The sequence below is a fragment of the Pituophis catenifer genome, unplaced genomic scaffold, assembly GCF_029215685.1.
Source record: "Pituophis catenifer annectens isolate HBS135680 unplaced genomic scaffold, rPitCat1.0.hap2 SCAF_3, whole genome shotgun sequence".
In the NCBI taxonomy this organism is placed as follows: Eukaryota; Metazoa; Chordata; class Lepidosauria; order Squamata; family Colubridae; genus Pituophis; species Pituophis catenifer.
The window spans coordinates 207,207,079-207,233,648 of NW_027256883.1; the positions used below are offsets into that span (position 1 = coordinate 207,207,079).

Below are 26,570 nucleotides of genomic sequence, written 5' to 3' on the forward strand. Positions count from 1 at the left end.
TCTGAATGTTAAATCACGTGGCCATGGGGATGCCGCAACAGTCATCAATGTGAAAAATAGTCCTAAATCAAGTCACTTTTCTCAGTGCTGTTGTAACTCTGAACGGTCACTAAGTGAACTGTTGTAAGTCGAGGACTACCTGTAGAGACTTGTCTGCAATTCTTTGCAGTTCTTAACCATCCTTGCGTTTTGACTGGGATCCCAATGAATGGCAGGTTAATACGATGGCTTAAATTTTAATTTAATAAGCTTCTAAAGGAAATTGAATATGGTTTAAATCACAAAGAATTAGATTGGAAAAACGACAGACCTGTTTTCCTCTCCTTTGGAAGGCTACCTTGTGGTTCCGGCAGGAGGAGGAGGCACTTTCCTCGGAGGGTTCATCGTGAACAAGTTTAAGCTGCGCTGCTCAGGGATCATCAAGTTTTGTTTCATGTGCACCATGTCGAGTCTGCTTGCAATTTTCATCTTTTTTATTGATTGCCCCAATATGCCCATGGCTGGAGTAACCCAGATGCATGACGGAAGGTAAGCTGGGGAAGAACAATCTCTTTGCAAAGGAGGCTACTCCAAAAGAAAGCTACAAAAGAATAATATCACATTGCCTGTCGGTCGGTCGGTCGATCTATCATCTATCACCTGCCTTATCTACTAAAATTATATCTATCTAGCTGTGTTATCTGTATCTTTCTCTCCATCCATCCATCCACAGTATCCATCTATTCATCCATCCATCCATCCACAGTATCCATACATCTATCTATCCATTCATCCATAGTATCCACTCACCCATCCCTGCCCTATCTACAGTATCTATGTCCATATATCTGTGTTGTCTGTCTGTATCCATCAGTCATCTATCTGTTTTTCTATCATTTGTCTTACCTGCTGTAACTACGGTATATTTATTTATTTATTTATTTGTTGGTTCGATTTATATGCCGCCCTTCTCCGGAGACTCAGGGTGGCTTACAATGCGTTAAGCAATAGCCTTCATACTTTTGTATATACCTGCTTAATAGGGCTTTTGGGGCCCCCTAAGCAGTTTTCTTTTTTATACAAAGTCATCTTATTGCCCCCACAATCTGGGTCCTCATTTTACCTACCTTGAAAGGATGGAAGGCTGAGTCAACCTTGAGCCTGGTGAGATTCGAACTTGCAGTAATTGCAGGCAGCTGGTGCTATTTAACAGCACTTTAGTCTGCTGTGCCACCAAGCTAGCTGTGCTGGATATAGATATTACCCATATCTATCTGTCCATCCATCCATCCATCCATCCATCCATCCATCCATCCATCCTATCCACAATATCTATGTCCATCTATCATTGTTGTCTGTCTGTCTGTCTATCTAGCTATCCTTTATCATCTATTGCATATACGGTACTATATCTATCCATCACCTACTCCCTATCATCTACTTTATCAAACTTTCCATTTATCCATCCATCCATCTCCTGTTCTATGGAAGAGTGGCAGCCAGAGAAGATCAACTGTGTAACAGACATTAGATTTTTAATAAATAATCCACAAATACTATAATATTTGGATTTTCCTTACAGTCTTCCAGAGAGGTATTTTGGAAGTATACAGACACTGCCTTATGCTCAATTCTGACCACTAAAATAAATGTATGGGAAGGGGGAGGGGGCAGGACAGATATTACAGTTGAGGTATGAGACTTTGATACAGTAGGTGCCCAAGGATGCTGTACACTCATGACTGACATGAGTAGACTTACATACTGCTTCATAGTGCTTTACAGCCCTCTCTAAGCGGTTTACAGAGTCAGCATATTTCCCCCCAACAATCTGGGTCCTCATTTTACCAACCTCAGAAGGATGGAAGGCTGAGTCAACCTTGAATCGGTCAGGATCGAACTGCTGGCAGTGGGCAGAGTCAGCCTGCAATACTGCATTCTAACCACTGCACCACCCCAGCTCAAGAATGCCACTTCTTGCTGGTCTCAAACTAGCATTGAATGACTATTGAGATATATCAGTAACCCTTCGCTGGGTAAATCTCCTCCTTGCCTTGCATGTTGTTTTCAAGCGTCCCCCAACTGATGATGCTAGAAAGAAAAGACATTGACCAATGATCTGTTTTGTTTAGCATCCTCCCGCAAGGTCATCTCAACTTGTCTGACCCCTGCAACATGGACTGCCATTGCCTGCGTGAGACCTACAATCCCGTGTGTGGGAACGATGGCATCACTTATTACTCGCCCTGCCATGCTGGTTGCAAGAAAGCATCAATAAACCACGATAGCGGGGAAAAGGTGCGTGTGGGATGTCAGCCTTCGCTTGTTCTCCAAGTCCTTCTCATATCCAAACCCTGTTGATGTTTAACCAAAGAACTGAGATTGACTCTCTGTGTTTATGTCTATGGAGATAGGATAGGATAGGATAGGATAGGATAGGATAGGATAGGATAGGATAGGATAGGATAGGATAGGATAGGATAGGATAGGAGAGGATAGGAGAGGATAGGATAGGAGAGGATAGGATAGGATAGGATAGGATAGGATAGGATAGGATAGGATAGAACTAGAACTAGAACTAGAACTAGAACTAGAACTAGAACTTGGAAGGGACCTTGGAGGTCTTATAGTCCAACCCCTTGCTTAGGCAGGAAACCCTACACCATTTTAGACAAATGGTTATCCAACATCTTCTTAAAAACTTCCAGTGTTAGAGCATTCACAACTTTTGGAGGCAAGTCGTTCCACTGGTTAATTGTTCTAACTGTCAGGAAGTTTCTCCTTAGTTCTAAATTGCTTCTCTCCTTGATTAGTTTCCACCCATTGCTTCTTGTCCTGCCCTCGGGTGCTTTGGAAAATAGGTTGACCCCCCACTCCCACCCCCACTTTTCTTTGTGGCAGCCCCTTAAATACTGGAACACTGCCATAAGCAACCTGGAATTAAGGAGAAACTTCCTAACAGTGAGGACAATTTAACCGGTGGAACAACTTGCCTTCAGAAGTTGTGGGTGCTTCATCACTGGAGGTTTGTAAAAAGAGACAGGACAGCCACTTGTCTGGTCTCCTGCTTGATCAGGGGGTTGGATTAGAAAGCCTCCAAGGTCCCTTCCAACTCTATTCTGAACTGAACGGAATTCAAAAACACTTGCAAAAGCACCTTTGAAAAAAACACTTGATAAAGCATCTTTTGGACTTTCTGCATGGGATCTAACGCAGCCAGACTGGTTTGCTGGGAAGAGATAGTCCTTCGTGGGAAAATGGATGTTATTGCAGTGCCCGATTTGTTTGACATAGTTTCACTTGCAGTTATGATAGCAAAACCAAATAGGCAGATTTGTCCTTGAGAAAGATTTTTTAAAAAAAAACAAAAACAAAAAGACATTGTGATGGATGGGATTTCTTCCCCGTTTGAACAAACCTCTGTTTGTTGCAGAAGACAAAATAAACTGACTTTGAATAAACTGACTCTAGAGCAGAACGAGAAAGAGGACTCGGAATACTCTACGGTGTGGGAACTTTGGTATAGATGGATTGATAACCGAATAAGGGAGAGAGATGAGATGGTGTGAATATTAGGATGAATATGTAAATTGTAAATTAGGATGCATTATAACAAAAGAATGAATTTAATGAATTTAATGAATTTTTAAGAAGGGGCTGGACTGCCACTTGTCTGAAATGGCATAGGGTCTCCTGCTTGAGCAGGGGTCTGCACTAGAAGATCTCTAAGGTCCCTTCCAGCTCTCTTCTGATTGATTGATTGATTGATTGATTGATTGATCATCCCTAGTCTTTCTCTTCATTAGACTAGACCAGGGGTCAGCAACCTGTGGCTCTGGAGCCGCATGTGGCTCTTTCATCCCTCTGCTGTGGCTCCCTGTCACCGGTCAGCTCCACAATTGATAGGGCTTTCGGTTAGGACAAGTAGAGGAAAAAGGATGCTGCTCTAGGAGGAGACTCTATGATGGAGGAACCGGATTTCTGGTCGGCTCCAGAATTGAACGGGGGGGCTCCTGGTTAGGACCTTTGTGGCTCTTTGAGTATTTAAGGTTGCCTACCCCTGGATTAGACATAACAGTTCCTTCAGTCATGTACAGACCAGATGCTGTACATGTATAACCGGATATTGTGGGCTGAATTTTGGAATATTTGCATGCAAAATATGAGCTGTACCGCTCACCTGTGGTTTGTTTCCCCTGAGTAACATTGGCCAGACAAAAGAAATAGACACCACTGTGTTACAGTGTGTAGTGGCTGTTCTAAACTACTATCGGGTGAAATGCTACCGGTTCATTCCGGTTCGGGTGAACCGGTAGTGATAAAAACTACCGGTTCAGGCGAATCGGTAGTTTAAAAAAGCTACCGGTTCAGACGAACCGGTACTTCCAACGATCAGCTGTGCCATGCGGTTTAGCTTTGCTAAACAGCAGGAAATCTTGCTTTCTAGCGAAGCTAAATCGCGCAGCACAGCTGATCCCCCTCTCACTGTTCTACTTACCCAAGCCTCCTTTTGGCGTGTAGTGTGCAGGCGCATGCGGCGTGCGTTTGGCACACACTGCACGTGTGCATACAGTGTGCGCTTGGCACACAGCGCACATGCGCAAGCAGCAAACCAGTAGGAAACCAGTTCAGATTTCACCACTGACTAGTCTCCTTGTTTCCCAAGGTTTATCATGAATGCAGCTGCATTATTGGACCCAACACTCCGGTCTCCAGCCTGGCTATGGCAGGGAAGTGTACATCTTCATGTGAAAGAAGGACTCTTCTCTTGGTTTTCATGTTTGTTATCATTCTCTTCACATTCCTAAGTAGCATTCCTGCGTTAACAGCTACATTGCGGTAAGCTACAGGGAAATCAGACTTATTTTCTCAAAGCTGAGCCAAAAAGGATGTTTTTTAAGCCATCTAAATCGGGGGTCTCCAAACGTGGCCACTTTAAGACTTGGGGACTTCAACTCCCAGAATTCCCCAGCCTGCCTGGCTAAGAAACAATGATAGCATGGGCAAAAAACTTTGGTTATAGTTTCAGTTTGGTTCAGCCGAAGAGGTTGTAGAAAAAATGGTTTTAAAAGTTAAAAAAAAAAAAAAGTTGGCCACGCCCACTCAGTCATATTACCCCCCACACACACACACCAAGCCACATCCACAGAACCGGTAGTAACAAATTTTACATTTCACCACTGGTGCATGTGTAAAAATCAAGCTGGGTCTTACTTTCGGAGTAGGTCATATTTTCGGGAAAACATGGTAGGCTGCGGTCCGCTAGTGGGCTGCAGCCCACAGGTTTGGGGCCCCTATTCTAAAGGATGGAACCTGCATAATCATGTCATAATTCAGGATCGACCCTTTTCTGCTTGTACACGTAGTCCTCAATTTACGACTGGTAGCTCAGCCGTCATTTGAAATAATAACCGAGCTGAAAAAGGGGATTTATGAAGTTTTCAAAGTTCCAGCAGTTGGATCCCCTCCATTGTCCTGTGACCAAATTTCAGGCGCTTGGCCACACACAGCCACATTCGCAGCCATTTGCAATGTCCCACCGTCATGTGACCACGTTCTATGACAGTTTGGCCCAAAACTGGCAGTTCTGCTTTTCAGCAAAACTCTACCCATGGTGAGCCACTGGTTCGCTTAACGACCATGGCCTTCGCTTAATGACTGCTGCAAAAACATTGCAAAATGGGGTCAGGGTGAGACTAGGTGGCTCAGTGGCTGAGACACTGAGCTTGTTGATCAGAAAGGTCGGCAGTTCGGCGGTTCGAATCCCTAGTACAGGTCTCCTGCGTGAGCAGGGGGTTGGACTAGATGACCTCCAAGGTCCCTTCCAACGTTGTTACTGTTAACTTGCAAACCTGTGACCAACCTGTTTTACAACCGTTACGGCAAACTACTATAATGAGCTGTCTCCATTAGGGCCGTATGTGGAGGACTATCTGTGTGTACAAGTGCGGGTACGCCTTGATTTACGACTACAATTGAGTCCAAAATGTCCGTTGCTAAGTGAGACAGTTGTTAAGTGAGTTTTGCCCTGTTTTACAACCTTGTGTTCTGCCCCAGCTACGGACCCCAAAGAATGCAGCACACACAAAGTCTGTTCAAACCTTAGTTTACTAAATAAACCACTTTTTTACAACAACGGCTGTTAATTAACTGCATTAACAGCCGCCAAGAATTCAAAGTGATACTGAAAGCTTACTGTGGTTGGCAGAATGCCCAGAAGAAATTTGCAGGAAACTGATAAGATAAGCAAGACAAGACATGAAGGTATGTGAATGAAGTTGTTCCATGCAAATTGCTTCAGTCAGCGTTCCTCCTTAAATAGGCTAAGGGAGTGGCCAATTAGCCCCAAGCCTTACTCTCTAGGGGACCGTGCATCTGAAGGCCCTGGCTGAATCCCTACCTCTGGCACCACATCTTCTCCAGCCTCCTCAATGTCTGACTCGAGTGCCAGCTGCACAGGCTGCTGGCGCAGCACCACACCAGCCTCCTCACTGTCTGAATCAGCTACTAGCTGCACAGGCTGCTGACGGGCCACAACACCTTGCCAAATGTCTAAATTTTGATCATGCGCCCATCGGGCTGCTGCAACAGTTGTAAGTGTGAAAAATGGTCACTTTTTTCAGTGCCATTGTAACTTCGAACCGTCACTAAATGAACTGCTTTAAGTCGAGGATTACCTGTACATAAGAAATGGCATTTGCGTTACAACACAAATTTGTCATTTTCTGCTTGTCCCCTCTCCAAGAGATGACTGGCTTTTGTCCGGCACGTTTTACTCATCCTTTGTATGGTTAATTCACTCTCACACTTAATGTTATGGGGGAAAATACAGAATGGCTGTGTTGGAATCACTCTTTAACTGATCCTGCTTGCCTTTGTTTTTAAATGTTGGTTTTATGTCTCCTAGGTGTGTTTCCGACAGACAGAGGTCATTTGCACTAGGAATCCAATGGATTGTTGTGAGAACGCTAGGTATAGTATCCAGACAAAATCTGTAGCCTTCTCCATGTTTTGTCTTAATTAGGATACTCTAAACCAGGGGTGTCAAACCAGGGGTGAAATCTACTTACCTTCCCAACCATTTTGGAAGCGCACGTGCCACCCTTCGCTCGCGCGCGCATGCACATCATGTGCACACTTGGACCATCTACGCATGCGCAGAGGGTAAAAAACAGGTTACTTCCTGGTTAAAACCAGGAAGTAACGACGACCGGGTGGGTGGGCGGAGCCTCGTGCCACTATCGCTACCGGTTCTCTGAACCACTGGCTGCCATCGCTACCGGTTTGGCTGAACCGGTCTGAACCGGGAGCATTTCACCCTGTGTCAAACTCAATTTCATTGAGGGCCGCGTTAGGGTTGTGTTTGACCTCAGGGGGCTGAGGTGGGCGTGGCCAGGGTGGGCACAGCCAGTGATCACTTGTGTCGGGGGCGCCTGTGGTGGCCCGAGCGCTCTGCCAGCAAAAAACGAGGTCCCGAACTGCATTTTCGGCTGCAACCTCTTCTTGCAACCCTCTGCCAGTGAAAACGGAGCCCTTGCAAGCTGTGTTTTCTGCTGCGACGGCCTCCTGCAACCCTCTGCCAGCAAAACTAGGGCTTGGGAGGGACATTTTCACTGGCAGAGGCACCATGTGTCAACTCGCAAAGCATCCCTGGCCTGCTCTCAATTTGCCATAAGCAAGGGGGGATTAAACGGCATGGCAGGCAAAGACAGATGCATAGTCCAGACTTATCTCTCTCAAGGTTGTATCCCAGGGTTACCCACAGCGGCCAGAGAGGAGTGGTCTCTACCACCTGCAAAATTGCTCCGTTGGAGATTGTGATTAATGACATACCCTGGGAGGAGGGGAGAAACAGGGTCATGACTGGGGTGTAAATTACGTAGGGTCAGAGCTGGCTTCACTTGGGAATGTGCAGACATGAACCTCCTAATAAATAACTGGATTTGTTTTGAAGCTTGGATCGGGGCTCATGATTTAATTAGGGCATCTGTTGGAACCCTGACACCGTGGGCCGATCCTTTGCTGTTTCCAGGTCGGCCCTGCAGGCCAGATCTAAGCACCCCGAAGGCCACATCCAGCCCACGGGCCTTAAGTTTGACACCTCTGCTCTAAATCAATGGCTCCCAACTTTTTGGGCACCAAGGACCAGTTCCATGGAGAAAGGTTTTTCCATGGACCTGCAAGGACGTGGTTTACTGTGCTGCCTGCCTCCCACGGATGAGGCTTGTTTGCACAGCCCAGTTGCTGGCATGCCACGGATTGGTGCAGGTCCACGGACCTGGAGTTGGGGACCCCTGCTCTAAACTGCTGAAATTTTGGCATGTCAGAATATGGTCCAGGTAGTCCTTGACTTACCACCATTCGTTTAGTGACCATTTGAAGTTGCGACCATTTTTCACACGTATGGCCATTACAGCATCCTTATGGTCAGGTGGTCAAAATTTGGATGCTTGGCAACTGGCATGTATTTATGACGGCTGCCATATCCGGGGATCATGTGATCACCATTACTGACCTTCCCAACCAGTTTCTGACAAGCAAAGTCAGTAGGGAAAACCAGGTTTACTGAACGCCTGCATTATTCGCATAACACCTGCTGTGATTCACTTCAGAACTGTGGCCAAAAGGTCGTAAAATGGGGCATAACTCACTTACTTTGCAGTGGAAATTTGGAGCTCCATTGTGGTCATAGGTCGAGGACTGCCTGTATAGACGCTGAGCTAGAAATGCTCATTTTGTGAAGAATGACACTTTTGCTGTTATGCTGTCACTGGGATCATATATAAGGTTGATCTTGGAACTGGTATTTTTTTTGAAAGAGGTTATGAACCATTCTGAGTTAATATTGTCTTACCGCTTATTCTTTCGGAGTAATTTTTTCCCATTTATGAAGAGCCTGGTGGCATAGCAGACTAATAGCCTGTTATTAACATTCAGCTGCCTGCAATTACTGCAAGTTCGAATCTCCCCAGGCTCAAGGTTGGCTCAGCCTTCCATCCTTTCTAAGGTAGGTAAATTGAGGACCCAGTTTATGGGGACAATAAGCTGACTTTGTATAAAATATACAAAAGTATGAAGGCTATTGCTTAACGCATTGTAAGTCGCCCTGAGTCTCCGGAGAAGGGTGGCATATAAATCAAATTAAAAAAAAAAAAAGTTGGCCAGTGGAAATTTTCAAAATAAATCTGGTTCCAACAAAGACAAGATGAAATACAATTGACACTGCGGAATCAAACACTCCAGCTATTCCAGAAGTAATTTGTGTAATATGAAATCCTTGATATATACGACACCTCTCCTTTCCTGTCCTTTGATAGGGAGCATCCCGGGCCCCATTGCTTTTGGGTCGATGATTGACAAGTCGTGTCTTCTGTGGCAGAGTCAATGTGGTGAACAAGGATCTTGTTATGTCTATCAAAACTCCTCCATGAGTCGATATACCCTGATCGCTGGTCTGATATTCAAGGTAATTCCGGATTATAGCAACAACAATAGCACATTTCTACTGTATAGATTTATATACCGCTTCATAGTGCTTTACAAATGAGACACAGTGGCTCAGTGGCTAAGCTTGTCGATCGAAAGGTCGGCAGTTTAGCGGTTCGAATCCCTAGCACCACATAACGGGGTGAGCTCCCGTTACTTGTCCCAGCTTCTGCCAACCTAGCAGTTCGAAAGCACGTAAAAAAAATGCAAGTAGAAAAATAGGGACCACCTTTGGTGGGAAGATAACAGCGTTCCGTGAACCTTTGGCGTTTAGTCCTGCCGGTCACATGACCACGGAGACGTCTTCGGACAGCACTGACTCTTTAGCTTTGAAACGGAGATGAGCACCACACCCTAGAGTTGGGAACGACTAGCACATATGTGCGAGGGGAACCTTTACCTTTACCTTAGTGCTTTACAAAAGGGGTCCCTAACTTTTGTGGGTTAGCGGCCTGGCTGGGGGGAAAGAAGGGCCCTCCACTCATGCCTGGTTGTGAATAGGCCACGGCCCGATAATGTCCCATGGCCCACATGTTGGGCACCCCTGCTTCAACACCCTCTCGACTCTTTTACAGAGTCATCATATTTCTCCCAACAATCTGGGTCCTCATTTTACCGACCATGGAAGGCTGAGTTAATCTTGAGCCAGTCAGGATCGTATTCCTGGCTGCAGGCAGAAGTTAGCCTGCAATACTGCATTCTAACCACCACGGATTCTAATTCTGCTCATATATCACTATAGCTTAATTAACGTTAAATAAAATGTCCCTTAAGCTGAGCTGCCATGTAGATTATGGCAGCTCATTTAAGGAGCCCTCGATACAAAACTCTTCTTTTTTTTTTTATCTTATACATCCAACAAACATTAAATTTATAGCAGTTTACATCACAACGCGAGAAGGAAATAAACTTGTCTCATTACATATATAGGATAATGTACAAAAGTCTATTACATATATCAATTGACATGCTTATCCAATATCTCTATTTATAGCTCGATTTATTTTATTTATTTTATTTTATTTTATTAAATTTTTATACTGCCGTTCTCCCGAAGGACTCAGGGCGGTGTACAGCCAAAAATAAAACCCACAACTGTATGAAAGTTAAAAGACAATTTAAAAATATTAAATAATTTGGCCGAAAGAGCTAAAATAGAAACCACCCATTAAAATAGCATTTAGGCCAGCCCTGCTTGGTGAAACAATAGCGTTTTGAGGGCGCGGCGAAAGGTGCGAAGGTCAGGGATCCTACGAATCTCCGGGGGCAGCTCATTCCAGAGGGCAGGTGCCCCCACAGAGAAGGCTCTCCCCCTGGAGGTCGCCAGTCGACATTGTTTGACCGACGGCACCCTGAGGAGTCCCTCTCTGTGGGAGCGTACTGGTCGATGGGAGGCTATCGGTGGCAGAAGACGGTCTCGTAAGTATCCGGGTCCTAAGCCATGGAGTGCTTTAAAGATGGCAATCAACACCTTGAATCGCACCTGGAAGACCACCGGGAGCCAGTGCAGCTTGCGCAGGAGCAGTATTACATGGGAGCATCGAGTCTTTCCCATAATCACCCGCGCGGCTGCATTCTGGACCAGCTGGAGCCTCTGGGTGCTCTTCAAGGGGAGCCCCATGTAGAGAGCGTTACAGTAGTCCAGACGGGAAGTGACGAGGGCATGAGTGACTGTGCGCAAGGAGCCCCGGTCCAGATTTGACATCCAATTATACCATTGATTCCAAGATATATAGTAATCTGTGTCCCCCCCGTCCTTTCAGTAACATAGTAAGTCGATCTGATTCCGCACAATTCATTATTTTCTGAATTACTACTTGTTCAGGTGGGCTACCATCCATCTTCCAGTATTGGGCCCATGCCAATCTTGCAGCTGCTGTTATATGCAGCAGCAGGTACCATGCCGTTCTATTAACATTTTCGGGTCTTATCCCTAATAAAAATATCTCAGGACGTAATTGTATATGTTGCCCCAACATTTCATTGAGCCACTTCAGAATATTCTTCCAAAATTTCATTGCCTCTCGGCAGGTCCACCGTACAAAACTCTTCTAAAGGGTAGTCCTCGACTTGCAACCATTCGTTTAGTGACCATTTGAAGTTAGAATAGCGCTGGGGGGGGGAAAGCAGCTTATGAGCATGTTTCACTTATGACCGTTGCAACAGTCACATGATCAAAATTGGGAGGCATGGCAGCTGGCACATACTTATGACAGTTGCAGTGTCTTGTCATCCATCACCTTTTGCAACCCGACAAGCAAAGTCAACGGGAGAAGTCCGGTTCATTTAACAACCGTGTTACTAAGGTAGCAAACGGGAGTGATTCACTTAAGAACTGTGGCAAGAAAGGTCGTACAATGGGGCAAAACTCACTTAAAAGCTGTCCTATTTAGCAGCGGAAAGTTTGGACTCAGTTGTGGTTGCAAGTCAAAGACTACCTGTAGTTCGGTCAATCAGAAGAGAACTGGAAGGGACCTTGGTGACCTTCAAGCAAACTGACAGCAAACAGCACTCCTTACTAGCCCTGATGATGTTACCTAGTTGGGTAATGAAATGTCTGCAACAAAACAAGCAAGCTCAGAGAGCACCAAAGACCCTTCATATCTATCTGTCTGTCTGTCTGTCTGTCTGTCTGTCTGTCTGTCTGTCTATCATCTAGCTAGCTAGCACTAGCGCTGATGATGTTACCTAGTTGGGTAATGAAATGTCTGCAAGAAATCAAGCACGCTCAGAGAGCACCAAGAATCCTTCATATCTATCTGTCTATCTGTCTGTCTAATCATCTAATTGTCTAGCTATATATTTCTGTATCATTATCTATCTATCTATCTATCTATCTATCTATCTATCTATCCATCTATCATCTATCTACTATCTATCTGTCTATCTATCTATCATCTACTATCTATCTACTATCTATCTACTATCTTATCTATCATCTATCTATCTACTATCTATCATCTATCTATCTATCTATCTATCTATCTATCTATCATCTATCTATCCATCTATCTATCTGTCTATCTATCATCTATCATCTATCATCTACTATCTATCTATCTATCCATCTATCATCTATCTACTATCTATCTATCTATCTATCTATCTATCTATCTATCCATCTATCATCTATCTACTATCTATCTATCTATCTATCTATCATCTAGCTAGCTAATACTAGCATTGATGATGTTACCTAGTTGGTAATAAAACATCTGCAAGAAAACAAGCAAGCTCAGAGAGCACCAAGGACCACTCATGTTGAGGACTAACTGTACTTTGAAATCTGGGGAAGCATCGTGCTAATGTTTTAGACTCGCTTAGTTCATCCAAGGAGACAATCAGTTCCAGCTCCTATTATCTATGAGGACCCGGATTGTGGCGGAAATAAGCTGACTTTGTATAAAAAAGAACACCGCTTGGGGGGGTGGGGGGGCGAAAGCCCTACTAAGCAGGTATATACAAAAGTATGAAGGCTATTGCTTAACGCATTGTAAGCCGCCCTGACGTCTCCAGAGGAGGGCGGCATATAAATCGAACCAATAAATAAATAAATAAATCTTTTTGTTTGTTTGTTTTTTGTATTCTGAGAAACTGGGGACACGTAGGAACGGCGTTCTTGCTGAAAGATTAAAAACCAAAATTTGGATGTCTTACAGGTGATGGGCTCGTGTTTCTTCCTACTGGCCTGCATGCTCTACAAAGCCCCTTCCCCAGAATCTCTCCACAGCAGCTCGGCTGTCTCCGAAAATGGCACCTCTGATCTCCAGGAGAGTAAATCTTCACATGGGCCTTCCGACGGCGACGTATAACCTTTGGGTTATCACAAACAATTTTCTCATAATTGCCCAGAAACTGTGGCAAAAGAATGTCTTGCTCATCTCTTCTTGCAGATTTGACTTCTTTTCCTCCTTTTGCAGGAAAAAGCAATTTCGTGAAGATCTATTATTGTTTTTTTGTGTGTTTTTTTTTTCACAAGCAGCAAAAGCACATGGCAAAACTTGAATCCTCGTCTTTCCACTGTGAAAAGAGGGAGCTAAGGATCTTGAAGAGATGAGTAGTTTCATTTTCTCCTGGATCTGGACTGCAATTCCGAGATGGTCTTGGAATATTAAAAGAAAAAAGAAAATGGAAAGCAACAATTTTTGCAGGTTGCAGGAAGTTTTTTTTGTTTTGACTTGCTCAGTGAAAGACCCTCGCTTTATGGAGTGTTTTGATCTTGTATTTAGACACCAGATCTGACCTCAAGATTTGTGCTATCCGTTCTCTCCACTTCTTACAGTATTAATTTATTTAAAGAAGGGCTAAACATAACTTTATACCATTCCTTTATAAAGCACTAAAGAAGCCAACCATCACCATGCACTCGACCACATATTCAAGCTGGTGTAAAATCTTTGGTATAAATGAGGTATAAATATTGTCTAGCCAACCTATCGTTTGTTGATTAAAAATGTGAAATCTTTCTTAGGTACTATTATTATTATTATTATTATTATTATTATTATTATTATTAATAATAATATTAATATTGGTCATTGCTTGATGGTTGCAATGTTGCAGTAGCTTGCGGGAGTAAATCTGCTTGTCTGTTCTGCCCCAGCTACGGACCCCAAAGAACGCAGCACACACAAAGTCTGTACAAACCTTAGTTGACTAAATTAAATCAGTCTTTTTCAAATAAAGGCTGTTAATTAACTTTCTTAACAGCCTACAAGAATCCAAAGAATAAATAATCGTAATCTTACTATGGTTGGCAGAAAGCCCAGAAGCAATTTGCAGAGAACTAAGATCAGGACGCAAAGGAGAGTGAACGAAGTTGTTCCCTGCAAATTGCCTCAGTCGTCGTCCTTCCTTAAATAGGCTAAGGGAGTGGCCAATTAGCCCCAAGCTGTACTCTCAAGGAGACCTTCTCCTGAGGAGCCACTCCTGCCTTTTGGCAGCTCTGAGCGCTCGTGCATCGAGAAGAGGCTCCTCCTCTTCATCTTCTTCACTTAAGGGAGCTTCTGGAGGTTCTGAAGGCCTTGGCTGAATCCCTGCCTCTGGCACCACATCTTCTCCAGCCTCATTGTCTGACTCGAGTGCCAGCTGCACAGGCTGCTGGTGCAGCACCACACCAGCCTCCTCGCTGTCAGAATCAGCTACTAGCTGCACAGGCCGCTGACAGGCCACAACATTGTCATAGATGAACTATCTAACATAGCTTTGATGTCACACACAACAACTCAAAACACTAGCATTACTGCTGGAAACCCTTCAATGAGTGATGAACAGGTGGTCAATTTTGTGACCATCAGTGAAGACCTGGTCATCACAGCAGCCATGGTTGGTTTCCTGTTTCTTTGTTAAAGCTTGTCTACAGTAGTGGCCAAAATTGTGGAAACCTTCTGGGGAAAGTGTATTTTTGAGGTTTGGTGGCTAATAACACCACTTTTTTGGGGGGAGTTTCAAGATAATCCTATTCCACTGCTGGAATGGCCTGGGAGTAGCCCAGACCTTAACCCAATTGAAAATCTATGGAGCCGACTAAAGAAACTTGTTAGTCAGAAGCGACCCAGCAATAAAACCCGGTTAATAGAAGCCATCATTCAATCTTGGTTTCACATTATAACAGCTGCAGAACTAAAGGACTTGGTTCGCTCCATGGGAAGACGTTGTAAGGCCATCATTCATGCTAAAGGTTACCCAACTAAGTATTAACTGACATGGTGATAATTTTTGTATATTTTGTTTTTTCTATGGTGATAATTTATGTATATCTCATTTCACTTCTTTATAACTGCTATTCTAATAGCAAATCCTTCATAAAAGTTATTGCATTGCATTCTTGATTAAATTATCTTGCCATTGATGTATAATTTTATGGTACTACTCCCAAAAAAAAAAGTTGTGTTATTAGCTAGTGTTAGAAAATACACTTTTCCCCAAAAGTTTTCCACAATTTTGGCCACTACTGTATATTTAGCCTAAAAAATGTCTAGTCACTTCCCAAAAATCCATACAATGAACAATTGAGGGAACCAGGTATGCCTGGTCTAAGAAAGAGAAGGAACTAGAGGTGACATGATAGCAGCCTTCCAGTACTTAAGGGGCTGTCACAGAGAAGAGGTGGACAACCAGAGATGGGTTTCAGCAGGTTCTGACCAGTTCTGGAGAACCGGTAGCGGAAATTTTGAGTAGTTCGGAGAACTGGTAGTAAAAATTCTGACTGGCCCCGCCCCCCATCTATTCTCTGCCTCCCAAGTCCCAGCTGATCGGGAGGAAATGGGGATTTTGCAGTATCCTTTCCCTGGAGTGGGGTGGGAATGGAGATTTTACAGTATCCTTCCCTTGCCACGCCCGCCAAGCCATGCCCACCAAGCCACACCCACAGAACCGGTAGTAAAAAAATTTGAAACCCACCACTGGGGACAACCTATTCTCTAAAGGACCTGAGGGCAAGACAAGAAATGATGAGTGATGACCTTCAAAGACAGAGCCAACCTAGAAGTAAGGAGAAATTTCCTGACAATGAGAACAATGAATCAGTGGAATGATATTGCCTTCAGAAGTTGTGGATGCTCCATCACTGGAGGTTTTCAAGGAGATTGTATAGCCATTTGTCTGGAATGGTATAAGATCTCCTGCTCAACCAGGGATTGGGCTAGAAGATGGAGGAGGAGGAGGAAATTTCAGTCATGATAAAAAGAGAGATTTTTTTTTTTTTGCTTTAATTTATATGCCGCTCTTCTCCGGAGACTCAGGGCGGCTTACAATGTGTTAAGCAATAGCCTTCATACTTTTGTATATTTATACAAAGTCAGCTTATTGCCCCCACAATCTGGGTCCTCATTTCACCTATCTTTGAAAGGATGGAAGGCTGAGTCAACCTTGAGCCTGGTGAGATTTGAACTTGCAGTAATTGCAAGCAGCAGATGTTAATCTGTTAATAACAGTGCTTTAGTCCATTGTACTACAGGCTCGTTTCTTACTGGTTATGTTTAAAATCTCCTGAAACCCACCTGCCAAATTTACATTACAAAATACACAGAATCAGTTAGCAAACTTTTTCTCAAACAGTTGGTTTGCACTTGTTCAAAATGCATAGTGAGAGCAAATAGCAATAGCACCTAGACTTATATACCGCTTATAGCCCGCTGAGTCAACCTTGAGCCTGGTGAGATTCGATCTGCCAAACTGCTGGCAGCCAGTGATCAGCAGAAGTAGCCTGCAGTACTGCACTCTAACCACTGCGCCACCACGGAAATGTTTGAATTCTTATATTTTTATTTTTTTTAAAAAAAAAGATTTTTAATGGCTTAAAATGGGTAGGCCCATTCCCTCCCCCCCCCCCCTTTTTTTTTTTTTTTTTTTGCTGGAGGTAAATGATTTTTTTTCTCTTTGTATTTTTAAAATTGAATTCTTAAGCCTCCAAGCTACATATTTAGCACAAAGGCTAGGAAACTAACATTCATTTGTGTCGTTAAAGGGGAGATCGTGAAAATGAGATGTTGGTTCCTGGGGCTGGCGATATATCACATGTTTTAAAAAAAGTAATGTGCTAATAATAAAAATGCACACCGAGCCTTTTTCCATTGGTGAGAGGTTGTTTTTTTTTTCCATCTGCAAGAAAGAGTTTTGCTTCTATTTCCATTTGGAGGTGGAACAAAACTCTCGTGCTATTTATTTGCATGTAGAAAAAGAATTTATTCATTGGATGAGTCCAGTGGTGGGATTCAAATAATTTAACAACCGGATCTTTGCCCTAATGACCGACTGGGTGGGCGTGGCCAAGGGTTGAGGAAGGGAGAGCATTACTACATTTGCCGCCTTGAGTTATTTGTAAAAATAATAAAGCCAGGATGCGAACAAACAAAAAGACACATCTATCGTATATATTTGAATTGCAAAGTGGTTTCCCAGAATTTCTTACACCAATATACAAAGCAATAAATAAAATTAACCAGCTAACAGATGGGAAAGTGTTACTCAACGTTGCTATTTTCAAACTTTAGTAGGGAACATTGTTTTTATTCTTTGCTTGTCTTCAAAGGGCATTCAAAGGATTGCTATCTCTGAATTCTATTCCTCTTTTGCAGGATTTTGAGAAAAAAACAACATGGCCACAGCTCCCTTTGGTCCTACTTTTATTTAAAACAAAATATTTTTTCTCTCTCTCAGTGTACTGTAATGTAACAAAGATTTGTCTTATTGCTTCTGAATGATAGTACTGCCCCTTGCCATTTTGACATGGAGCTTATGTAAAAAAAATAGAGGATCTATGCAAAGTTATGCTTTGTTAGCTCTGCAAAGCGATTTGTTTTTTGATATATGAAAAAGGAGCCTGGATAGCTCTGAGGACAAGGCACTGTAATTCAACACCAGCTGTCTGCAATTAAAGTAAGTTCGAATCTTGCCAGGCTCAAGGTTGACTCAGCCTTCCATCCTTTCTAAGGTAGGTAAATTGAGGACCCAGTTTGTGGGGGCAATAAGCTGACTTTGTATAAAATATGCAAAAAGTATGAAGGCTATTGCTTAATGCACTGTAAGCCGCCCTGAGTCTCCGGAGAAGGGCGGCATATAAATCAAATTAAAAAAAAAAAATTGCTCATGGATTTCATTTGCCTGTCATTGGATATTAAGCAACATAGAAATATGGAAATACACCCTCTTTCCCAGCACAATTACAATAAAATATATATATATTTAAAAATATGCAGAAGCAATAAAATCAGTTACAACTAATCCTTGATTTACAACCACAATTGAACCCAAAGTTTCTGTTGCTAAGCAAGACAATTAAGTGATCTTTGCCATCATTTTATGACCTTTCTTGTTAAGTGAACCGCTGCAGTTGTTAAGTGAGTAACACGGTTGTTAAGTGAATCTGACTTCCCCATTGAAGTCACAAAAAGGTCACAAAAGGTGATCACATCAACCTGGGACATTGCAACCGTCGTAAGTAAGTTGCCAAGCATTTGAGTTTTGATCACCGAACCATGAGGATTCTGCAAAGGTCATAAATGCGAAAATAGTCATGAGTCACTTTTTTCAATGTTTTTGTTGTTGTAATTTCGAATGGTCAGTAAATGAATGGTTGTAAGTCAAGGACTACCTGTATACTGTAATGGTGTATTACAGTCAGAGTAAAAATAAAACATGCAGCCGTGCTTTGTTAGATATACCACAAAGCACAGATAGGCTACTGCCGGTTTGCACCAGTTCAACTGAACCGGTAATTAAGATTCTGCGTAGTTCGGCGAACCGGTAAATCCAAGCACTAGCTGCCCTCACCCCTGCTCATTTTTTGGCTTGTTTTCTGGGTCATTTTCCGGGCCAAAAATAGCTTGAAAAACAGTCTGAAAATGGCCCGAAAAAAGACCAAAAACTGTCCCAAAAACAGTTTGAAAACAGCCCCCAAAACAGCCAATAAATAGGTCGAAAAATAGGTGGGGGCAGGGACAGCCAGTAGTGGGATTAGCCCCAACCGGCTGAATCCTACTTCTGCCTTTGAGGCAAGTGGCTGAAAGGCAGGGCTGGGTGTCATGAGTGACATCACCCACCAGTGGTGGATTCCTCTTGGTTCGGTTCGGTTCAACCGAGCCAGTAGCGGTGACGATATGATGTCACCGAACCGGTTCTCCCCCCCGCCGCCCTCCCCCCCCCTCCCACGTCATTCTTACCTTTTATTTGGTCCCACCCCCAATCTGTTGCTGCCTCCTGAGTCCCAGCTGATGACTAGAGGGAAAAAAACTGCTTAAACTCTTGCCATGGGGCTTCAAAGGGCCGTCCTACAGCTGATCAGTGTTAAAAGCAAACAAATGAGTCAGGTTGTAAGTGCAAGGACTGGTCGTAAGTGCGAGGACCTTCCAGAAATGACTCTGACCAGCTAGCCACGCCCACCTAGTCACATGACCTCCAAGCCACACCCACAAAATAAGCCACGCCCACAGAACCGGTAGTAAAAAAAATTAGAACCCACCCCTGTCACCCACCCAGTAACATGACCAACTGGCCACGCCTACCCATCCAGAGAACCGGTTGTTAAGTTATTCAAGTCCCACCACCGCCACAAACTAACCTTACCATCTAACTTTATTCATTGTCATTCTCCGTATAAGATGACAATCGCTTCTTTCAACCGCTCTGCTTTAATCGAAGATGTTTTTCAAATCCTTGTATGTCTGGAGCTGGAATTGGTTGGGAAAGAATCTTTATAGCTTCTCTTTTTTTCCCTCCCTAATCTTCTGCTGCACACCACAAGTGCTTGTTAGATTTATTTCCCTTCTTTCCTTAAGTTCAAAGTCTTCATTAATTTTTATCTCCACCACAGCAACTCGGTTGTAAGGATAAATTGGTCCGAAAAAGAGAGACGAAGAAAACCCTTCGATCCTTGTCTCACCACTCCTAAATCATCATTACAGCTCTGAGGCGATCCACATTTCATTACAAAGAGATGGAAATATTGTCCCCTTGCGTTTGTCCAGTTGAAGGTAGTTCTCAACGTACGACTGGAATTAAACCCGAAATTAAGGTTGCGGATGATGCTGGTCATTATGTGATCGCACCCAATTGTATCTCCTTTTTTGGTGCTGGTTAAGCAAACACAAGAGTTGTTAAGCCAAATTTATTGTCCACAATGGGCATTTTTGCCGGAAATCAAAAAGTAAACATCAGCTTCTATCGATGAGGATAATGATGTTATCTATTCAGTGGTATCTGACCCTTGGCAATTTTATCAATCAATCAGAATAGAGCTGGTCTTCTAATCCAACACTCTGCTCAAACAGGAGACATTGTACCCATAGTGCAGAGGTGGGTTTCAGCAGGTTCTGATTGCCGCGCCTCAGCTGTTCCAAATTGCAATGTTTGTTGCAGCTTGGCATGCGCGCAAGTGAAGCAAGTACGTGCGCGCAAAGCGTGTGCATGAAGCGAACCGGTGGTAACACCGGTTGAAACCCACCACTGCAGAAAGGGTAAATGACCTCTGAGCTACCCCCTCCCTTGTCCCCAGAAACGTACCTAAAGGTTATAAGAACCTACAGCAGGGCTGTCAAACTTCTGGCCCGCATCTGGTTTAGCGTCTGGTCATGCTCACGTCTGGTTTAGCGAAGGGGGGGAAAGTCCTGATACGTCACGTGACACTGCCGTGGTGACATGAATTTGACACCCCTGACCTACAGCAACAGTAAAAGTTTCCCTGTCCAGTTATGACTCTAAGGTGTGTTCTCATCTCCATTTCTTGGCTGAAGGAACCAGCGTTATCTGAAGACATTTTCCGTGGTCATTTGGCCAGCATGACTCTACACTGAGGCATACAGAATGCTGTTATCTTCTCACCGAAATGGTACCTATTTATCTACTTGCATTTGCATGCTTTCAAACTGCTAGGTGGGCAGGAGCTGGAGCAAGGAACAGGAGCTCACTCCATCTCATGACACTTAGGTCTCGAACCCGGGCTGCCAGTTTTTCTGACTGACAAGCTCAGCATCTTTAACTGCTGAGCCATCAGGGCCCCGTAAGTACCTATATCTCTTGCTTATCATTCCTAATCAAGCTTGGCTGACTTCAAAAACCCAACAGAATCAAACCTGAAATAATGCTGAACAAAGACAGGGATTCAATTATTGCCTAATTGCAAAATTGAAAACAGTGATAAGTTTACTTCCACACTGTTGTCAATAAAACTTTCTGGATATCTCCAAGAAGCTGTTAGGAGCTGTGGAGTAGCTGGTTTAAGTTGAAGTTGAAGGAGATGTTTAAAATCTTTTCCGATGTGCCGAAACACACCGGCAATTCCACATTAAAGCCAAAAAAAAGAAACCCTTAGAGAATAACAGGGAAATGTTTTTTGTTTTTTTTTTAAATCATGCATGTTCACATCACCATCAGGACTATAATTTCTGGCTGTTGAAGCAGGAAATGGAAACTCTATTTTCAGAAAGATAATATAATCTTTTAGCAGTGATTTCATATGCCCACGAGATGGCAGTCATGGTCATGTTTTCACCATCTTCCATACACCAGAATCCTTTCTATGGCTGCTCAAAGCATGGGGCTTTTTCCTGGGTGGGTACTATTAAGAGCTATGGATGGAGGTTACAGAGTTTCATTGGTTGGCTCAAGTTAGAAAAGCAAACAAAACAGGATTTTTGTAGGACTTTCAACAAGGCAATACATCCTTTTGAAGATTTTCATAATCCTAACACCTTTCACTTATTGGGATCAGAAGTCTGGTCATACAAATCAAATTAAAGACTTCATATCACCTTATAACTTCATGTAATTGACAGATTCATGCATCCTGTTAGTGTCCAATATGGACACAGTCCAATATGGTGTCTCTTACCGTGTTTCCCTGAAAATAAGACTGGGTCGTATTTTCTTTTGGGTCCCAAAATAGGCACTAGGGCTTATTTTCAGGGGGTATCTTATTTTTTCCCCCATGTACAGGAGGCCCACTTATTCTGCTTGCTCACGGTGGGACAGGAGGCTGGCTGTGCAGGCTGTTAAGTAGGGCTTATTTTTGGAGTAGGGCTTATATTATGCACATACATAAAAACCATGGTAGGGCTTATTTTCAGGATAGGTCTTGTTTTCAGGGAAACAGGGTATTTGTCAGGTTTCAATGCTATCTCAAAATAAATGAATTTCCAAACTGCCGACCTTTAAGGAAATTTTCTCTTTATTTGAGCACAGCAATCTGATCCTGGCTCTTTCGCAGTCAGTACTGACCTTTGCCCCCCAATCCCTCCCTTTCCGATCCCCAATTCTCTGCTTCTCATTGGCTATCTTCCAAGTCACTTTCCTGATCCCTTCTTCGTCAGATCACAGGAATGTCTCCCCCCCCCTCCCATCTCTGAGGAGACAGAATCTTCAAAGGGATTTAGTAGGCAAAAGTTCAGGCTTCTCCTCCCTTTATTATATGTCAGTGCTGGGACGCTGACAGTATTAGGTTTAATCCTGTTTAGCTGTTTGAGATCAGACCAAGATCAGAATAACAAAATAATAGAATAACAGAGTTGGAAAAGACCTTGAAGGTCTTCTAGACCAGGGATGTCAGACTTGCGGCCCGCAGGCCGGATGCATCATGTGCTGGCCCCACCCCCGCCCAGTTTAGCGAAGGGGGGAAAAGTCCTGATACGTCAAGTGACAAGACCGTGACGATGACACCCTTGTTCTAGACCAGTGATAGCTAACCTTTTTGCCATCACGTGCCAAAAGCGGGGAGAGCGCGGCGAAGTCGCCCACGTGTGTGCCCACACCCATAATTCAATGCGCCCTGTCTTTGTGCATGTGGTTCCCCCCCCCAGCTTTTAGCACGTGATGGCACAGTGGGCCCAGTAGGCCCGTTTTTTCACCCTCCCCAGGCTCCAGAAGCTTTCTAGGAGCCTGGGGAGGGTGAAAACAGCCTTCTCCACACCCCTGAAGGCCCTCCGGAGGCTGGAAACAGCCCATTTCCCAACTTCTGGTGGGACCGAAAGGCCCAAAAATCAGCTGGCCGGCGCACACATGCATGCTGGAGCTGAGCTACAGCAACGCTCGCATGCCCACTGAGATAAATATGGACAATGAGCACAATTTACAGAAGACTTGATTTTTTTTTTTAACAGTGAAAACCAAGATGCCTGGCCAAGAACTGATGCTAACCACTCAGAATGTTCAGATACAGATTAACAGAGTTGGAAGGGACCTTGTAGGTCATTTAGTCTGACCTCCCAGCCCAAGCAGACCCTACACCATTTTTGACAGATGGCAGTCCAGTCTCTTCTTGAAAGCCTCCAGTGATGAAGCTCCTACAATTTCCAATGGAACTTCTGTTCCATTGATTGATTGTTCTCACTGTCAGAAAATTTCTCCCTATTTCCAGGTTGAATCTCTCCTTATTTAGTTTTTATCCATTATCCCTTGTCTGGCCCCAGGTACTTTGGAAAATAGCTTGACCCCTATTCTCTCTGTGGCAGCCCCTCAAATATTGGAAGACTGCTATCATGTCGCCTCTGGTCCTTCTCTTCACTAGACTAGCCATGCCCAGTTCCTGCAACTGTTCATTGTATGTTTTAGCCTCCAGTTCCCTGATCATCTTGGTTGCTCTTCCCTGCACTCTTTCTAGAGTCTCAACATCTTTTTTTATACTGTGATGTTCCCACAACTATTTGTTGCACCGTGTTGACTTCTACAGCAAGAGGACCACTGGAGAAACTGGCAGTCTTCTGCTGAATGGTGCCGATAATTGAATAGACTTGTAGAATGACAGCTGCAATTGTTTGTCTAATTAGATCAATTGACTGCAAACATTGTCTCTTTTTTCGCCTCCAGATACTCAGTCCATCTGGTTTTTAAATTTTCTCTGGAGAGAGCTTTGCTCCTCTTATACCAGGGGATGTCTAGGAATTAGCTGAGAATATTTAACAACAATCCTTATACAGGTAGTCCTCGACTTATGTTCATTTAGTGACCATTTCAAAGTTACAACAGCACCGAAAAAAAGTGACTTATGACCATATTTCACTCTTATGACCATTGCAGCATCTCCGTGGTCACGTGGTCAAAATTCAGACACTTGGCAACTCACTCATATTTATGATGGTTGCAGTCACGGGTCCTGGGGTCACGTGATCCAACTTTTGCAACCTTCTGACAAGCAAAGTCAATGGAGAAGCCTGATTCACTTAACAACCGGGTTACTAACTTAACTGCAGTGATTCCATTAACCATGGTAGTAAGACAGGTTGTAAAAAGGGGTAAAAACTCTCTTAACAATTGTCTTGCTTAATAATGGAAATTTGGGACTCATTTGTGGTTGTAAATCAAGGACATGAGTTGGAAGAGCAAAAGTTCTCCTGTGAGGACATAGTGTCAACTCGAAAAGCATCCCTGGCCTGCTCTCGAGTTGCCATAGGCAAGGGGGATGGGAAACCGACGAAGCAGCCAGCAGCCAAAGACAGGAGTGCATTCCAGACATATCTTTCTCAAGGCTGTCTCCCAGGGTTACTCACAGCGGCTGGAGGGGAGTGATCTCTACAACCCACGAAATTGCTCCATTGGTGAATGTGATTGATGACACATCCTGGGGGGAGGGGGGAAACAGGATCATGATTAGGACCGTAAATTATGTGGGGTCAGAGTTGGCTGTTGGAACCCTGACACATAGCTCAGGGCCAAATACAGGTTTAGGAATGACTTTCATGGGCAAACTGAAAATCTTTGCAACCGGACAGGAAGGAGGCGAGGCTGTTTTATTTTATTTTTTACCAACTTTTATGACCTCTCAGGGCTGTGGATGAGGGTGCTGCAGACATGGTTAAGGGAGGGCAAGAAGAACATCTTCCAGTCTTCTTTGTGTAAGATAGGTAATGTGGATTAGTGATGAAGGTGCTGGATTGAGACTGAAGAAATCCACATTCCAATCCATCCTGTATATTTATTTACTTGCAACCCTTTCCAAGGTGGTGAATATTCCTTCCTCATCCTATTTTCCTCATAACAACAATCCTGTGAGGCATGTTGAGCTGAGAGAGAGCGACTGGCCCAAAGTCACCTAGCAGCTTTGATGCCTAAAGTGGGACTAGAACTCACAGTCTCCTGGCAATTGTCTATGGAGATTCTCAGTCATCCAGGACATGATTGTCCCAATGTTCTTTTTCAAGAAGCAACTGGACTTTCCGGTTTTTCTTGGAAAACGTTTCACTTCTCATCCAAGAAGCTTCTTCAACTGCCAGTCTGCTGGCAATTGGACCAAAGTCACCCATCTGGCTTTCATGCCTACGGTAGAACTAGAACTCACAGTCTCCTGTTGATTGGCCCAAATTTACCCAGCCAGCTTTCATGTCTAAAGTGAGACTAGAATTCAGTTTTCTGTTTTCTAGCCTCGTGCCTTAACTACTAGCCCAAAATTGGCAGCTGGATATGAATGTCTTCATAAATACAGTAAAAATGAACTTAGCTTTTTCAGGAAATTCACATGTGGGAGATGCAAATTGGAAGAATGAATCCCATCCCTAAAAACATAGGAGCCGTCCAATAGTTTCAGCTTCTGATGTTTTTCCTAGCAGCAGGAAGGCATCCATGAATAAGAGTTGGAGGAAGAGGAGGAGGAGGAGAGGAAGAGGAAGAGGAAGAAGAAGAGGAGGAAGAAGAAGAAGGAGAAGGAGGACAAGGAGGAGGAGGAGGAGGAGAAGAAGAAGAAGAAGGAGGAGAAGGAGAAGGAGAAGGAGAAGGAGAAGGAGAAGGAGAAGGAGAAGGAGAAGGAGAAGGAGAAGAAATATAAACCATATACTTAGAAATGCTACAATCCTGCAAAGACAGAAAATGCTTGCTCTAGGAAGAAAACCAGCCAAATTTTTAAATCACAGGTAACTACATTTGATCTTAGCCAAAAGGCTGAGCTGGCATCCAAGCAGCATTTTAGCAGTTCTTTGATAAATGGAGCTAGCTCTGTTCTTCTTTTTTTAAAAAACAGCAAAAGCAAAACAAAAACTGTTTCAGCACACTGAACCTCACACTCCCTGATTTCTCATTTGCATAAACATAAAGAAATTTGCAGACTCTTTACAAGCCCATGACAATAATCAACCTTTTCCCAACTCAATTCTTTGTTCCCATCAGGTTTCTGGATCAGTTAGACTCATGTCATAAACATATGATTTCCCATGGGAGGCCTCTCCTTTTACTCTGTCAATTGCCTTAATTAATCCAGTGTTTCAGAACATAACAGAATAAACAGAGTCGGAAGGGACCTTGGAGGTCTTCTAGTCTCCTGCTAAAGCAGACAATTACCATTCCTGACAAATGCTTCTTCAATCTCTTCTTTAAAATCTCCAGTGTTGAAACATCCACAAGTTGTGGAGGCAAACGGTTCCACTGATAAATTGTTCTATCTGTCAGGAAATTTCTCTTTCCTTCTAAGTTGCTTTCAGGGGTAAAATGCACTTGCCATTTTTTTGGAGTATAAGATTCACCGGATTATAAAACGCACCTTCCTTTTTTGGTAAGGAAAACAAGAAAAAGAAATTTGCCTCTGCCTCCCAGCAATTTTGCCTCGTTGCAGCAAACAGCAAACAGCCTGCTTTACTTTCATTTTCATTTTCAGCATAGCTTGATTAGCACAAGGAGAAAAAAAATCT

At 43.5% G+C, this 26,570-nt stretch overlaps 1 protein-coding gene across 1 annotated transcript in view; it reads left to right on the forward strand.

Annotated features, from left to right (window-relative positions):
* Positions 1–13,277, forward strand: part of LOC139314482 (solute carrier organic anion transporter family member 4A1-like) — a 39,477-nt gene extending 26,200 nt beyond the window's left edge. Inside the window, exons 6-11 of the mRNA XM_070940124.1 lie at positions 333–528; positions 2,112–2,277; positions 4,646–4,818; positions 6,887–6,951; positions 9,297–9,445; positions 13,125–13,277. Coding sequence (XP_070796225.1) covers positions 333–528; positions 2,112–2,277; positions 4,646–4,818; positions 6,887–6,951; positions 9,297–9,445; positions 13,125–13,277 — 902 coding nt within the window. The remainder of the gene's footprint in view (positions 1–332; positions 529–2,111; positions 2,278–4,645; positions 4,819–6,886; positions 6,952–9,296; positions 9,446–13,124) is intronic.
* Positions 13,278–26,570: the final 13,293 nt, after the last annotated feature.